Here is a 17469-nt window from a genome sequence, read left to right as displayed (position 1 = left end):
CAATTTTATATGCCAATAAAACAATTTGCTTTCAAAAACAAAAACCCCTGAGTAGTGAAAAGGCTGCTTCTTTAAAGACATTTAGCATATACATAATGTCTCTAAACAAAGAAGTGCTCATTTTAGCCATGGAGTGGTTCCAATGTGTCATTTAACCAACAAAGTGAAATTCAAATTTATAGTACTGTTCTATTGTGACAACAAACTTATGTTCTCATCAAAAACAGACAACATATCACATGATTTACATGTGTTTCCTATGTATTTTCTTAGTATACAGAAATATATAAAGTAGCACAAAGCTTATAATATGATACAGGTTCAGATCAGTGCTGAATACTAGAAAGATTGAACACTAAAAACATTCACAGATCTAAAAGTGTGGGTTCACATCAGAAAGTATTAATGCATGTATCAAATACATGACTTACACACTCTTATTTATATGCACCACATACAAAATATAGTCTACAAAGCAGACATGTTAACACTAGGGGTGTTAACATGAACACAAAACTCACGGTTCGGATCATATCACGAATTTGAGTCACTGATCAGATCATTATTAGGATCAGCGAAAAAAAAGGGGAGACAAATAAAACTTTGTTTTCCATTTATTCTATAACACACTGACATCCAGAAACAGCAAGGAACTTTTGCCCATGGTCTTAAATGAAAACATTTGAGATGTCCAGTGTTTAAATAAATTAAAAATAATATAACTTAAATAAAAATAAAATAATATATAAAATATTCAATGCTCAGTTATTGCAATATGAGGCATGAAACCTTCCTCTTTTAAACAGTGAATGAAACAGCCTCTGTCCACATCATCAAAACTTGATGATAACAAACATTCACCTCTAACGTCAGTTAGCAGCTAGATGCTAATTAGCTGCTCAGCTGCAGCACATTAAACAGCAGGTAAACATAACTCAAATGTCACATCGGACCCGTTAGATGCTGGTTTGATCGTTGCTCTTCAAAATAACTTCAACAAGCAAACTAACGTTACCCCCAACATATTATATGATCTCTGCTGCATTCTTGTTAAGGAGATAAAAAAACACAAAAAAGCCATACAGAGACATTTAACCATCAGAGATGAAATTAGCGACCAAAGAGACAGAGAGTGAGAAGCTGTATCTGACTCACGTTATCTGACGTCTTCTTCCTTTCATGGAGATGAAGTATTCATGTCATAACGTCCATTTGTAGCTGTTGGTCATCTTGTTTGTTAGTTAACAGAACTTTGTGGCTGCTGGTTAACCAGTCTGATATCATTAGCAACAATGACAAACAAGCTAACTCTCCTGGTTGTTTCTCCGGTTGCTTCTCTCTCCAGCCTCCCCGGCAGCGTCCTGCTGCTGCTGCGCTGCCCAGTCCAGATAATTTCTCCCACTAGCTTAACAACAGTCCTTAACAGTCCTTCCATGGATGTATAAAGAGTCCTTCAGGCTGTTACAACAAGCTAACTGTTGCGTTGGCTAACGCAAGGAGCTATCCACTGCTGCTACTCTGCTTTACAGTGGAAAGAATTGAAGATGAATTCTGGAAACTATCATTAGACCAACTTGATGTCAATATTGCATTCTGGTTGTTGATTGGTAAGGGAGGACAGCCTCCCTTGGAGCGTCATTTTACGTGTCATGGCCAATCACAGATTAGCATGAAAAAAAATGAAATACATTAAGTCCAATGTAAGAGATCCCGCCCTGCGGAGGACAGCAGGCACCCGTCCTCCTCTGTCCCCCACTCCACCTCCACCAATTGCGCCCCCCCACCACTTCACACACTGCTCTTTCTCCTCCCGCCCTGCAGGTGTTGCTGTTGAAGCATTTTAAACAGAATTTCAGCAATGGATTTTTCCCAAAGAAGAGAGGAAAAATATTTCATAAATACTGAGATTTGGTAATGGTTTATTGCAACCAAATATTCTTTTTTATATTTTGATCTTCCTTTTGCCTCTCAAAAAATAGAGGAGGATCAACCTCCTCTGCCTCTATGGACCAGCCTCCACTGGTTGGTTCGTGTGTTAATGTTACTACTGTTGTGGCAGTATATGGGCCAGGGTATGCTGGCCACGTCGGAAGGTAAAAGTGTTGGCCAAGCTCGAAGGCGGCGTGAACAGCCAGCCGTCACAGAAAGGGGTGAGACACAATAACCTTTTAAATATGCGGATAACAGTGCACATTTTAAGACAGTCTCTGCTGGAAGGCATTCATAGTGTTGCACTCATTTGTTCACATAAAAAGTGACAGAAATAGTTGCATAACAAATGAAAGAAGAGAGTTTGAGAGAGCAGTTTAGACCCATCTGATGGAGTATAACAGCATCATTTGACTTGTGACCCTTTTGTTCTGTCACTGGGCGATAAAACTAGTTTCCCCTCGGTGGATTAATAAAGTTATATAATCTTATCTTTCCTTATCTGAATAATGCAAGAATTGAGGTTGTTGTATGTTGTACATATTCTAACGGCATCTGAGATAAATTTCAAATTAGGAACTGCTGTATATAAACAAAACTGAATTGGCATTTTCATTTTTATTTTATTTGATCTTCAGGCAGTCTCATTGAGATTAAGATCTCTTTTCCAGGAGAGACCTGAGAACAAGAAACATTCATAAGAGAAGAACGTAATCGGCAGATAGAAACAAAACAACTATACAACAAACTTGAGATAATAAGGCTTTAAAATCTCCAAGAGGAATGTAAAACTCAAGTTTTAGGGCAGTTTGCAGTTTATTCCATTTAAAAGGTACATAGTACCTAAAACCAGTTGCCAGCATGCACGAACATGAGGCGTATCTAAGGTTAAGTAGTTACTGGATTGTGCTCGGTAGTTACTAGATTTAAATGAAAGAAGAGATGTGAGTTAGTGTGGAAGCTTCAGCAGTAGAGCTTTATAGATGAATAAAATGGGATGGCTGTTTCTTCTTGACTGTAAGGAAGTCCAGCCAACCTTGATACAGAGAGCGGTGTTGAGTATCTGTGACTACCCTATTGTCTAAAATAATTTTTTTGTGTGAGATTGACAGAATATTGTGGAAAATTTGAAAACTGTTAATTAAACAAGTAGATGAGGCAGGTTGAAGTAAAACCATCTTAAAACACTGATTTCAACACATAATCATAAAATATCCATTTTATATTGACATGTAGCAGTGTAGAGGAGCGTCAGATGGGTGACTCACTCCTATTAACTTAATCTTAAGTAAGTAATATTGAAAAAAACAGTTATAATTAATTTTATGCAGGGGTCAGGCTTGTGGAATCAGAACTAATTGTCACTGAAGCAAATTATTTCGCCCTCTAAAGTGAAATAACAGTTAAGTCATTGTTTTGACATTTAAATTGCACTGACACTACAAAGAACCTTGTGGCAGCGGTAAATTAGTCTCTTTGAGAAAGGACTGAATCTTAATCGCTGTGCCCGGCGGTGAGGGCATGTTGTTAAAGCACAGTAACAGGACAGGTGATAATCACAAAACTTCACGGCCGACCCTGGGGCTTGTTATTTAAACATCTCCCCAAATAAATTAACACATCATCACACCATTGGCATACAATCCACGCCGAGGGCATGAAGTGGTATTTATGAGTGTGTGGGTGTTTCCAAGCTGATAAATAGCAGGTATTGTTAAGTGCTTTGTGTAATGTGACTGAAAAGTTGTGGTGGAGGATAATGCACAGTCTTCCTTACATAAATTATCATCTCTACAGAGTGTGCAGAGTAGGCCTATTTGTACAAGGCTGACAGTGGGAGGATGAATTATTTTCTCCCCTAAAATCTATAGTCAACAAGGAAGCATATCATAGTTTGTGCTAATAAGGATCAGCCCAATTTGTGCTCTTCAAATGAATAAACATGTAACTTTAATCTAACTTTGTAAAATGGTGCGACAGTGTTTCATCCAAAACAGCACAGGGCTGTTTGTTGAATGTTTTGCTGAATATGCTAATACTGAATTAGCCCATGCATCAACTTTTTTTTTTCTTTTTAGATGCTGCACTTGTTTGTTTACTGTTCATGCATGCCACTTCTCATTCCCTCTTTAAATGAATAAATGTGTTGTTTAAAGCTTTTTGTACCAAAAAAAAGAAAAAAGAATGCACTGCAGCTGTGAGCAAAGCATCCGAAAGCTGGTGTTTGTTTAATATTTCCTTTATTACAAAAGCCTGTTAAACAATGGGCCCTACCTGAGGGGAAAACATATTAATGGATTTAGCATCAAGCAGAGAGAGATTGAGAGATACGCATAATCGTGATGGGCTTGTGGGGGAGTACAGCAGTGGTCTTAAGAGCAGTAAGGGCTGTTTGCGATTGTATTATTCTCCTGCGATTGACTATACAGAGGCGAGTGAGGGGAGATACTGTGTGGAAACATAAACACAGATAAGCCCATCACAGGATGAAGGGAGGGACGCTTTGTGATCAGTCAGCTATAAAATTGTCTCAGACCAAGCAGTTTTACTGTCTCTGAAGAAAGATTGGTGATATGACATGGAAGGAAAATGTTAAACAATCCTACCATATTCTATCTCTTTTCACTCTCAGCTCTACCGTTCACTTGTTTTTCATGCGGCCAGATAATCACCAAAGACACTCAGTTGCCTGTTGTTGATTATACAGGCGCACCCAGCTAAAACTAATGCAGTCTAATACAACAACACTGCGATAAATCCAGCCTCCATGATGTTCAGTTAATCTGGAGAAGCCCCGAATGCACCTCAAATCAGTCTGACTGGTGTTTTGCAGCCGTCATTCACTTCTGAGCTGCAGGAGTTTGGCTTCACCATTAGCAGCAGTTTATTCCTTTGCTCCTTCCAGCTGCTGTTACACTGAGTAAAAAGAAGAATGGAGGAGAGAGCAAATATCCACAAACAGTTTCACAGGGATGATTAGACTGTTGGTATTGTGGTCCCTTTTGCCAATGTGTTGTTTACTGCTGCTTATCTGCAGTGTTGTCTCTGAGGTGTAGTGACAGTGCGGTAGATCTCGGTGTCTGTGGCTGGAGAAAACAGCAGATGTGGCTTCTTGTTTCCGCCAGCTGTGGTAAAATAATCAGAGATGTGCAGTTAAAAGCTTAGACACACAACACAATCTGTGGCTTTGAATTGTGTTGGACCTTAAATTGCTGTTTGGCATAATTTCCTGTGTGCTGAGCAATGCTTATTTTAGACATTTCTCATGATTCTTGTTCTTACACTTTAAATTGAATTTACGGTGTGTGTATATATATATGTATATATATATATATATATATATATATATATATATATATATATATATATATAAAATATGATCTGCTTTTGGTCACACTGCCCACTAAGCACCTATTTGCTCTTGAATGATAGGTGAGAACTTCTTTAGGTCTATCATAATACAATACTCACATGCCAAATGTACCTTGAAACAATATTCAGGTGCCCAAATGAACACTGAAAAATGTTGTTCTTGCTGTAATCATTCCTCTTGTTCATACGGACCATTAAGAGATCCTTTCTTAATGTGATCCACAGTCCTCCTCCACACTGGAGAGTTTTAGTCTCATATCATGGTCCACATTGATCCAGTTGCGCTGCTTTGTTTTCAGACCAACAGGTATGGAAAATCCAACTTCACAGTTGTAGGTGGTTGGAAACGGCATCAACAGTTTCACAGCAGAGTCAGCCAGCTCAGGATGCATAGGTTGAATGTTAACCCAAAAGTCTGTCAAAAATTCCTCTCTGAAAGATGTCCACAAGGCTGTCAACCTGTCTTGGTGGAAGCTTGGAACTGACATGTTCGATGTGCGTTTTGTCCCCAAATGGATTTCTGATCCACTCAAAGCCTGTGTCTAATTCTGGTAAATATCTACCCAACTGTGAGTGAAAGCTTTGCAGATGTTCCATGAAGGCTACAATAATGTCGCCATCCAGCTCCTTTTCAGCAGCGAGAAGAAAATCTGTGAGCGTCGGGAAACAATGGAGTTTTGTGTGTTTGCTTCCCCATTTCTTCACACAGAGCTTTAAAAAGACCTGTGTTCAGTGATTTGTTTGTGAATATATTAGCTATTTTCACAGACTTGTCAAGTACTGCTTTGAGGCACTGGTGCATTTTTTCACAGCCAGTTGTTCACTGTGAATGCAACAGTGTGTTGCTGTGGCAGATGATGCCACTGTGCATAAATGCGTTGCTCGTCCCTTCTGTCTTCCAGTCATCGCAGTTGCACCATCTGTGCAAATGCCAACACATCTTGCCCAATTGGGGTTATTCTGCACAATGAAATCATTGAGTAAGTCAAAAATTGCCTCTCCTGTGGTATTGAAACGACACCACCAGCATAGATGTACCTCAAAGTTGTGAAATTTGGCATGAATGTGGAAATTACTAAAGCGAAACGAAAATACCACAGCGACTACATAAAATTCAGATTTCTTTGGACTGGGGATGAGGAGGATCCCAAACCACATTGTGTTTTGTGCTATGACTCGTTGGCTAACGAGACTATGAAACCTGCTGAGCTCAAGCGGCATTTTGAAACTAAACACAAGGAGTACATGTGGAAACCTACTGGATTTTTTGAGCGACAACGCGATGAATTTAAGAAACACATGATGAAGGGGGCCTCAGCTTTTTGCACCTGGGGTGCAAAAAAATGTGAAGGCTACAGAGGCTTCATACTGGGTATCCCTGTTAATGGTCAGTATGAACAGGAGGAATAATCATAGAAAGCAAAATCGGTTTCAATGTTCATATGGGCACCTGACTGTTGTTTTAATGAAAACAACAGCTAGCCTGTTGTGAGCCTGTCCTTTAATCATTCCTCCTAGTCACATTATCCATGAATTAAACCCTTCCTTACATGACTGCAGTTTATTACATGGGGAAAATATCCACTGTCCTTGTTTCATGCAAAAATGCATTGTAAGGTTCAGCTGAAGCTAATATGAGGCTTCAGCAGTCTGAGATAACCAAAATTGTCTGTGTTTTCACAGACACACAGAAGGAATCTGTGGATTTTGTCCAGTATTTCTTACAGTGTAGTCATGTAAGAAAGAGATTTCTTCATATTGAGTATAGAGAGGAGGAATGGTTATTTTGACCAATAGCTCTCTCAACATACATGTGAGTAAGATAAACTTAAAAAAAACTGAAGCTAATCCTTTATGGAGGTAGGTACTTTTTGATCTCACACCTTTTTCCTTTTTTATTTCTTAAATTATAATTTTTGTTAGGATTTTTATATATACTGTGTATATATATAGCTCAGCTAGGTACACACCTTAAACAGATTCGGTGAGCACAGAGAAACTTTCCTTCTTTTTTTTTTTCATTCCCTGTTATAGAGAGTGAAGATCTCAGTAAGCAGAATGTTTCAAGTGCAAAAAGCTTTGCTAAATTTGTGTTACTAAAACAGATAAGATTACTGAGACTTTTTTTTTACTTGCCTAATGTTGTCTTCGCTATCAACAGTCTCCACCAATATCAGGAACTTGTAGGAGAAATCACAAGCAGCCCAAGCCTACGAATCACATGGTATCTCGTCCTTTGCTCTGACGTGCAGTTACATTATTACTCGGTCAGCTATGGTGTAGCGTGGGTGTCTATGTGTGTAGGCTCTGTAGCTATACATTGCAATCGCTTAGTGCACCACTCCAAACCACCCTTTAGTAAACACATTTATATCTGTGAAAACAAATAAAAGTCAAATCATGTTTTTCTCATCAATGTACGAACATTCTGCCAGCTTGAGATTAAAAGGATGCAGATCTCTCAGCTCTCACCTCAATGTATTTTAAATGTCTGCGGAAATTGTGTGCTTCTTTTTCTAGTTTAGCATCAGATACCTTTTGAAAATAAAGGACTGATCATTTAGAGGCAGCGGGAGGCTACAGTTGCAGCACTGCTGAGCATAGCACTGACAAATTACATGTTAATATCCTGCTTAAATATCCCAACACAAGAGTGGTGCGGCAAGCTTCCTCCAGCCATATTACAATCTATTTGTGCTCTTTTGACTCCACTGCTGGGCTGGATAGATACCTTGTTATGAAACAGAGCAATTGTGAAAAGAAGTCCAATCATTGCTCAAGTGTTTACTTTAAACCTGACATCCTCGCTGCCTCGACTATTTGATAGCCGGGGAATACGGATGTTGCTCTAGGCTTGTTGATTTGTTTATGCTTGTTTACAGAACTCCTCATAAATTCATAATCATCCTCTCAATGTTTGTCTCCGCATCTCCATGAAGCAGGTGTTGAAATTTGGACAAGCTTTGGTCAGTGAATGAAGATGGCAAAGATGTCTAAGCCTCTTAAGTTCTGTGCCAGAGAGGAAAAATGTTTTTCATCAGAGTGATGATTTTGATAATCTGCACTGGATTGAGACCAAGAAATCAGTACACGGGATTCTGCAGGATATTTTTTCTGCATTCTGAAACTAAAACTCTCAAACAGATGGGGCAGATACACTATGTATGTGTGCACTGTAAAGAAAAGACAGCAGAAGATTATTTTGAATGTGAGTGTGTTGATCACTGATATCATAAAACCTCTGATGAGTCTTTTACTGGCTGCCCTGCTCTTACCGCATCTGTTTAATCCTGGACATTATTGCCCTTATGGGGCATTGACATCTTTAAAAATTCACTCTTTCGGTGACCATGTGGTTTTATGAGGCCATTGTACCTCCTAGATAGCCAGCTTTTCCATTTGTCCTTATTACCTTCCATAAAACTCAAATATTTAAGAGGTGTTATAAAAGTTCCATCGCTGTTTGAGGACTTCTGATATCTATTTGGCATTAACCACTCGCATGATGCATCAGCTCATTTGCACACAGAGCCACTTAGCTTCACAGGGAAATTATCAGTACAATATAATACGCTCTTTACAACCTAAATAATGGATTTCTGTGAATGTGAAGTAGGTGTCGTTTGGGGGATGTGTGTTAAGAGAGGCACTGCACCATATGCTGGCACTTGTCTATATAAATGTGTTTAAAACGTTGGAGAAATTCTGTTTATGTGCAGTTTGTTCGGGTGTTGTGGCTATCAAGGTGAGGCCGGAGGCTACAGCAACAACAACAGTGTTGGTAGGAAAAAGGTGCAAAAAAGCTAAACATGTGGCAGTCAATTTTCATTCAAACACTGGAGAACATTAGCTTTGTTTTTCCACATGTGCCCCATATGAAATACATGTGCATTATTGAATTTTTTTGTCAGACCTGGCTGACTTCTATATCACCACGTGTTTACACCAAAGCGTACTTTACATAGTGTTGTTACTGAGAGAAAACGATGAATAAATTTCAGTTCATGTATTGACTTGACCCCTGTAGTTCTAGCATACTGTCTGTTCACACTGTGCTCCTCTTCTGCTGGGATCTTGGGGCTGTGTGCCATTTAAAGAGCGTGTGTTGTAATTTCCCCAAGCACTGCACGTTGTAAAAAAACATGAATGAACAAACAAACACACAAACAAAAGACACAGAGTGCACTAAGTGCCCCTCTCAAGCTGCTGTGTCACTTCTGCAGTGACTGAATGGGCACATGAACTCGAAGTCAGAAGGAAAAACGTCTTTGATTCATATGAACATGCCGATATTTGGTAGTTCAAATCTATCTCCTACAAAATATTTTTATATATTACTAATTTGCTTTGCCAAATATGCTTTGAAGGAAACATAATTGCTCCTTAGAGTAGTGCATGCTCACTGGCAACATTTTTCACAATCTACGAAGTGCATTAAGAAGTCACAGAGAGGAGCTCAGGGTGCACAGAGCACAGCTGGAGTATGTCCTGTGTCAAATGTGTTGGTAGATTGTGGCTACAAAAACACTCGGTTAAGGTGAAAGGAAAAATGTTTTGCACTTCGAGTCAGAGTTGACTTATTCACCATTTACTCAAGACCTTGATCTTTCCCTCACCTTAACCAAGCGCTTTGAGTGCCTAAAAATGCTATTCATGCTTTAGTTTCTGGGAGCGGACATCGTGGGGAAAAGAAATTAAATGCGTCAAAGAATGTTTTGCACTGGCAGCAAAAAAATGAAAAATGTTCAATATAAATAGATATCTTCATTATGCTGAGTAAGAAATATAGTGTGGGTGATATTACGAAGGCCATAATCAAGTTTTATTTTTTACTGTACTTAACACAAATATAAGTAGATAAAATGTAAGGTAATTTTCTAATTTCCCAGGTAGATCCCTGTTAAGAACTATGTCATTTGGTAATTATAGAGAAAATAGGAATATCCTATAAGGAACTGCTCCATTTAAACCCAACTAAAACTCCTTTGTTATTGGAAACCTCTTCTCCGTATGGTGTATGTTGAACTGTGCACTTGCCTGTTTACAAACTTCACATAATTACATGTTCAGCTGACCTGCTGTGCACTGACTAAAAGACTCTCTAGGTTACATTGATAATTGCAATTATTTAATTGTTAGTGTGCTATTTGAACTTTGCCTCTACTTTTAATATAATTAGTATCAAATTACATATTTTTGAAGCAAATTATAAGGAAATTAATGGAAAATTATGAAAGAAGTATGACCAAATAAACTATAAATATGTAAAATAGAAAATGTATTCAAAAATGCAGCTCTTATTTTCACCTTTTGTGTCCCTTTTAGGACCATGTAGACAGGCAACTGTTGTCAACAGAAGAGATTCTTATGCAATCTACTTTGTTTTTACATTGATCAGTCTTAAATCCCTAATTTCCTCAAAGTGGTGTTTGCTTCAACACCATTTGAATGCATTTACACATCAGCCGATTCCTTAGTCTTTTATTTTTCTCAGTCCTGCAAAACTTTTGGGTTTATGAATCTGTAATTAATCTGTCTCTTTCTAAGAGCAAGTCCCAACATCTCAGTACAGCAGTGTAAGTATAAATTCCTGACAAAACATGCCCATTACCCACCGACCAACTACCAGACCATATTAATTACCGCTGCCACCTTGCTCAAACAGCTCTGTCTGGCTAATTCCATAGCGTCTACCTGGCACACGTCAATACAACTTCAAGGCTCAGGGCTTCCTAGTAATTGGAACAAACATGGCAGTAGTCATGTTTAGAGCTAAATCTTTGCCAGAGGCAGTGTTGACTGTTGTTGTATTATCCTCTTTGTCACAGCTCTCAATAAAGTTACACAGTTCTAGATACACATACTGGTAAACCTTGTAATCCCGATTATAATAATCCTTTATGAAAATACCTTATTATAACCTGTTGGACTGTCACAACCTGTCTTGGAAAGTTTTGTCACTCAATTTATTTGTCTGAATCAGAATTTGCGCATGAATAAGAATGACATTCCTGCAGATGTCAAAACATTTTTGACGTACTATACATGAAATGGCCACTTGTATGAACAAATTTGTTCTCAAAGGATAAGGCTGGCAATTTTCTATATTTTTTTATTGTCAACAAATCTCATGTGCAGAGCAAAACCAATAATGAACTTATCCTACTTATAAGTATTGTGTGTGTATCCAAAGCCCGATATATTGTATTCCTCTGTGCCTTAGACCTCCGTTGTCCAAAAACTATTGAAAACACGTCAGTGAGCCACACTGCTGCACTGGGTGATATGTTGCTTTGCCACAAAGGCAATGGTTACCATAGCTTTTTTTGTCCTACAATAAAAACAAAGCATTAAGCAGACAGGGTAAAAACACAAAAAATGGTATTAAAGGGGGGACCTATTATGCTTTTCCTTATTTTATATATGTTATTTTACAATGTGGGATGTTCATATTAAACGTGGCCAAAGTGTCAAATAATGAGGCAAACATATGTAGAAGTCATCCCTGTGAGCAAAAAGCACTGGCTTCAGACTGTTCTGAACGCTCAGTTTCCAATGTTTATTTCTACTTTCGGCCCAAGCTGACATCAACTTGTGGCAGATTTCTTTATATGGACATCTGTTCACTGCTCCACTTCGCTAACATTATGGCATTTTTCCATTGTTCTGAGGGTAGTCATGCCGAGTCATTTCCATTACACAGCACGGCAAAGTAAAGTAAAATATGTAGTTTACCTGTTGGAGGTGTGCTGGTCATCTGCAGCTCTTCGCATCATCATCACTGTGGCTGTTTCTGCTTATACTACTCTTCCCTCCAAACAGCTCCAAATTTCTCCATATGTTGTTGTGTCACCTGGTTTTTAGTGCTGCTATCGAAGCTCTGTTTCACTTCCTGTAAATTCTACACAATAAAAGTCTCCCATTATTTAGTCATTTAAAAGCTTTTAATTTGAAGCAGTGAAGCAGGAAATGTTAGGTTTTCATTGGCGGTAACTTAACACAACTCTGATACAGCTGCCAGAGCCAGTATAAGATAAATATGTTTTTTCGAACTGTGAATCATGCAAAGCTACTCTAGTGGAGTCCCAGAATAAAACATAGAGCTGGAAATGAGCATAATAGGTCCCCTTTAAGCAAGGATAAGAATATGAAAATGTTCTTGCACAGGGCCCGTTGTGGAATATAAACATATACGTATCTTCTGCAGGAGGTATTTAAATCTTGATGTGTTATTTTACTGCAGTATTGTGTCATTGTGCCTATTGCTTTCTTTATTACCATATTAACTCTGGGTTATTGTACCAAACAGATGTTTGTTTGAAGCATGGCCCTCTTGTTGATTTTACACATTAAACTGCATATGTTCCATTGTCTTGCCTGAAGTATTTTCTGTTCTATTGAGCTTAAGTGAACAGCCTGCTTTGAAGTAGCGAACTCTCCCAGATCCTCTCTGTGCTCAGCAATGAGCCAGAAGGACTTTCGTTTCCTCAGTGACAACTGGAAGGCAGGTATTGCCTTCTAGCCTACTAACCGCAGGCCTGCTTTGTTTCTCTCTCAGCCAACCATGAACAGTGTGCATGGTCTACCTCCTTCATCTCCTGAGCCACTGAAATCCTCTCTCCATAACATTTTGATGAAGGTGCTCTCGGGAAAAACACATTTCTGCATCTAGACAGCCAACTGTTTTACACTGCTGTGTAACTAAAAGTAACATCGAAGCTTGATAGATAATGCTGAATTTGATTTTACTCAAAATCTGATTTGATTTTAAATAGCCAGCTAGCATATTAGGAAATAATACCACCATCGTATTTATCACCATAGTAATTAAATATGTGAACACAATTCAAAGACAGATGGTGTGACTGCAATGATTAACAGGCATGCTCGGCTACAACTCATGACTGAGACCTTTAAGGCAGTGTAGGCAAATAATAGACTGAAAATAGTATGAGCAGTCTATGACCTGATAGTTAAATGATGTTGTGAACATTCAACAGCCATCAATAAACAGCTTCCAGAAATCACAACAAATGTACTGACACTCAGTTTACAAATGTTTTTACATTAAAAAAAGAAAGTGAGTAGAATTATATGTACTGTTTTGAATTATTAAATAATGAATTTCAGGCACAATTTACACAAAATACTTTTATTTGTTTAATACTGTTATTTTCTTATTTTATTTTCTTCAAAAAATGATGGTCAGTGCAGCCAAATTGTCGTCCAGTCCTTGTCACATTCCAAATTAAAGTGATACAGATAAGAAAATGTGCTTAAAAGAATGGTAGTCCTCCTGTGCTATGATCAGAGTAAAGTACTTTGACATACCAATCCCACTTTGTCCTGAAGTCAAGGAATAAGGCGAAGAAGGCCTCAGAGTTTTTTCTCTTCAACGTGAAGATTTTGCACTTACAGACAAATGTAGTTGAATGAGATAGGGGTAAGGGCCAAGAATGAAATGATTGAAATTTTCAATCTAGGACTGAACAGCAGCGTGAGCAGAGATGAGATGCAAACCAAGCGTCCCTTTGGGGAGAAGGATATGGATTATAGGATCCTGCTGCTGGTCCACAGAGACATAGGCAATCACTCAGCTGTTTGATATCCTCATGTAGGTTGTGCTTGATGCAACTGTATGCTTTTACTAACCCCGAAGAATATATGATGACTATGATCAATGCTTTTTTAATCTATGAAACCTTTTAAGCAGCAGGCCCTTATTTTCTGGTGTTGCAACCCCCCGAGAGTCTTTGTGTTGCATTGAGCCTGCAGCATGTTACAAGAGATTGTGTGTATTTCAGGTTATAGATCCCTGTGGCATAATGAAATACATTGCTTACTGTGTACTCTTTGTGTGTGTGGACACAAATGATATTTCATATGTGCTTCCACATCTAAATGCATCTTAATTCATGCATGTCTATGGTTTGCTCAGTATAAACCAGTTTTTGTCAATAATATACACGCTTCCTTTATCCAGATGTGTGGCTGTTCACATTTTCATTGGTTGAAAGTGGGCACAGATGGCTCTGATGTAATCTCCTCAATCTGCTATTAATCACACTGCACAGAAAGGAGGGAAAAGACTGCAGCAAAGGTCACGAAGAGGTGGATTTAGCACTATTTGTTACATGGGATGGCATCTCATGATAACTATATGAGATAATCACAGGCTACAAGTGCGAGTGGATGAAGTAATCTACCTTTACCATAGATTTTTTTAATCTTTATATTTTTTTTAACAGGTGGACCCTTAACAATTCATAGTAACCCAGACCCAGCTAGCAGGACTATCTTCTTTCCAGTTCTTGCACACACAATCTAAATAAATCTCAGCAGGTGTGTCCAGGGATTAAACAGAGCTAGAGGCAGCTAGATCATAACTCCAGTATTCAAGGTTCAGGTGCAGCTTAGTCTCAACACATCCACCCCCAGCCGCAGGCGCCTGCTGCACTGAGCAAACAGGGCCTTCACTTCCACAGTTTGATTTTTGTCGATCAGTATGTTTACTACATGCACGCAGGAAGTTATTCAGAGGAAGAAATGAGGTGAGGGCAGAAAATCTGAGAACCTGTTGACATGCACTGTGATGACAGTTACTTTAAAATCCAACATGCAGCTGTTCGACCCACAGGATGTCCTCAAACTCTTACATCCAGACTCCTTCTCATGAGAACAGAACTTTGCCCTCATGTTTGGAAGATGATATTACTCAATTTTGATTGAAGAATCTTTGGCGCAGAAAGACACAACCATCAGAAAAGAAACCAATTGGCACAAGCACTTAATATCAGTATTTGATCAATTGTGTTAGAAAAATTTGAGCTACTAGGTTTTATAAGAATTAATAAGACAGTAAGATGTTTATGAGGATTTCTGTGCCATTCATTTGTTGAAGGACCCTAATGTATATGCTCTATGGGCAAAAATGCGTAAGCCTGAAGAGTACAGCATTGATAAAACTAAACAACATGAGTCACAAATGGAGCCAATAAAAAACTAGAACTTGAATTTATTTCTCGCAAATTTTTGTGATGTGTTTTTTTTCACTTTGATAAAGTTTTATGTGGGCAACTCCAACACAAACATCTCAAACTGTTTTTATATAAAAAAACAAAACTTCTGCACATCTGCTTCTGCAAGTGACCAAAGCACTGTTATTGTAGACAGATTTTAAATGTTCACATTAATATTTAATTTGACACGGCTGCCAGAAGAAAGACAGCCACAGCACAGACAGAGAGGACAAAGGCCACAAAACAGAAGAAAGAGCCCAATAAGAAAAAAAGTGGAGATAACAGACTAATTGCTGATAAAAAGTAGAAAAGGGACACTGAATGGCAGCTGTATTTTCCCAAAACTAATCACATTTAGGAGCTCAGATTGGCAGGAAATTAACATCAAAATTACATCTCAAGGACCTAGAAATTCTGACTAAATTTGAATTCTGCCGCCCACCTTTTCTTTTAAATAAATTAGACACCAGTGCATCCTGCACTTTATTTATTTATACTGTTTTTTTTCTCTTCTTGACCTTGTATTGCTTAAATCACACACTCAATTATGTAAGCTGCTACAAAATCACAAAGTAATTTTAACTACTGATGATTTTTCTATTCAGTTTTAATTTTCTATCCATAGTCCAGATATTGAAGTTCAGCACTGCTGAACCACATTCATCACACAGCGTACACAAAGAGCTCAGCAGATCTTTCAGCAATGAGTGACTTTACCTTGATCTACTAGTCTGATTAAATGATATGCGGTAGATTGAGATGTGAGTGAATTGTGCTCACTCACCAGCCGCCATGGTCAGGGTCATTACATCTGACAAACTGCAATGAAATGAAAAGAGTGTGGAGGCCTTGAGGTGAACTGACGCCTGTTACCGAGCTTTAACAACAATGAATGGCTTTAACAAGGATTAATGCAGCAGATGTTAAGATGCAAATCATAAGTTAATGGTTGCGTCCGTTGGTACTCAGCGTGGTTTAATAGTTGCATTTCCAAAAGAGATCATAAAGAGCGTGATATACAGTATAGTTTTCATGAACCATATGTAATATGCAGCATTAGCACTGAAGCAGAGACACACATTCATGCACACATGTGCCGACTGAGGTGAACCTTGCTTATTCCACATTGCAAATCCTCCTTTAACCCCAGGGTATGCCTACAAATGAAATATGCCATCACCTTTGTGTGAGTTCAGAATATTGATAAGAGAAGAGACAATAATAGGTTTGACACATCGCTGGTGTTTTACTCATGTTATGTTTCAACATGACTGGAGGGTATATGAAAACACTTAAGTCAACTGTGTCTTCTGTACTTTGTTCACAGCTATACCCTCCGTGTGGTGGGCAATGGGATCAAGGCTCAGGCTGCCAACCCCGAAGTCAAAGTGAAAGGAGCAGATCCTGTCATAAATCAAATCATAGACAAACTGAAACACATCAATCAGGTGAGACTCTTTCACTCTCTGTACATATTTATTGTATATACACATGATTTTTTTCTCTCTTTTTTTCTCTTCTCCTTTTATCACATCTGCTTGTTAAACATATAGCGACTGTCTCCTTAGGCAATCTGCCAATTCTCTATGCTTGTTAGTTAGTTTGTTGAACATTAAAGGAAAATTCTGGTTTATTTCAACCTGATGTATTTCTCGTCAATGTGGCCATTATGGCTCTATGTGCCATGCTAATTTTGCTCTCTCCTGCTCTCCAACCTCCTACATCTTTACAAATAGACATGATTTTTACATGAATCACTTCAAAAGTTTGTTTCTGAGTCTGAACGAAAGTAAACACAGGAACTAGCTGCCTGTAGCAGCCATTATGGCTAACTGCATATAGAGCTATATCTGGGGCAACTTGCTGGCTAACCCAGCCGCCCTGAATATTCATCCCCACACGCCTGTTTGTTTTGTTTGTATGAAGCTGACTTTCACTGTGGTTTGTTTGTAAGGAAACAAAAAAGCTAAATGCAATTACGGATTATCCAGTGTACTATTAGGAGGATGATTGTGAGTCATTTCACTTTGAATGGCCAACTGTATTTATATGAGCTGGAGTACACAGAGAGGAGATAAAACAAATGGAAGAATGGAGGCATAAAGGCAACAGGACCATCAGGAAAGTCAACATACAGTAATGGTTACCT

General features: G+C 38.5%; 1 protein-coding gene across 1 annotated transcript in view; it reads left to right on the top strand.

Moving 5' to 3' along the window:
- gpc5a (glypican 5a) overlaps positions 1-17469 on the top strand; it is a 119611-nt gene that overhangs the window by 41418 nt on the left and 60724 nt on the right. The window contains exon 7 of the mRNA XM_044351974.1: positions 16648-16768. Within this exon, the coding sequence (XP_044207909.1) occupies positions 16648-16768 (121 nt within the window). The remainder of the gene's footprint in view (positions 1-16647; positions 16769-17469) is intronic.

The sequence above is a fragment of the Thunnus albacares genome, chromosome 1 (assembly GCF_914725855.1).
Source record: "Thunnus albacares chromosome 1, fThuAlb1.1, whole genome shotgun sequence".
NCBI lineage: Eukaryota > Metazoa > Chordata > Actinopteri > Scombriformes > Scombridae > Thunnus > Thunnus albacares.
Note: the sequence above shows the minus strand (reverse complement) of the source record. Positions and strands in the feature narration are given on the sequence as shown.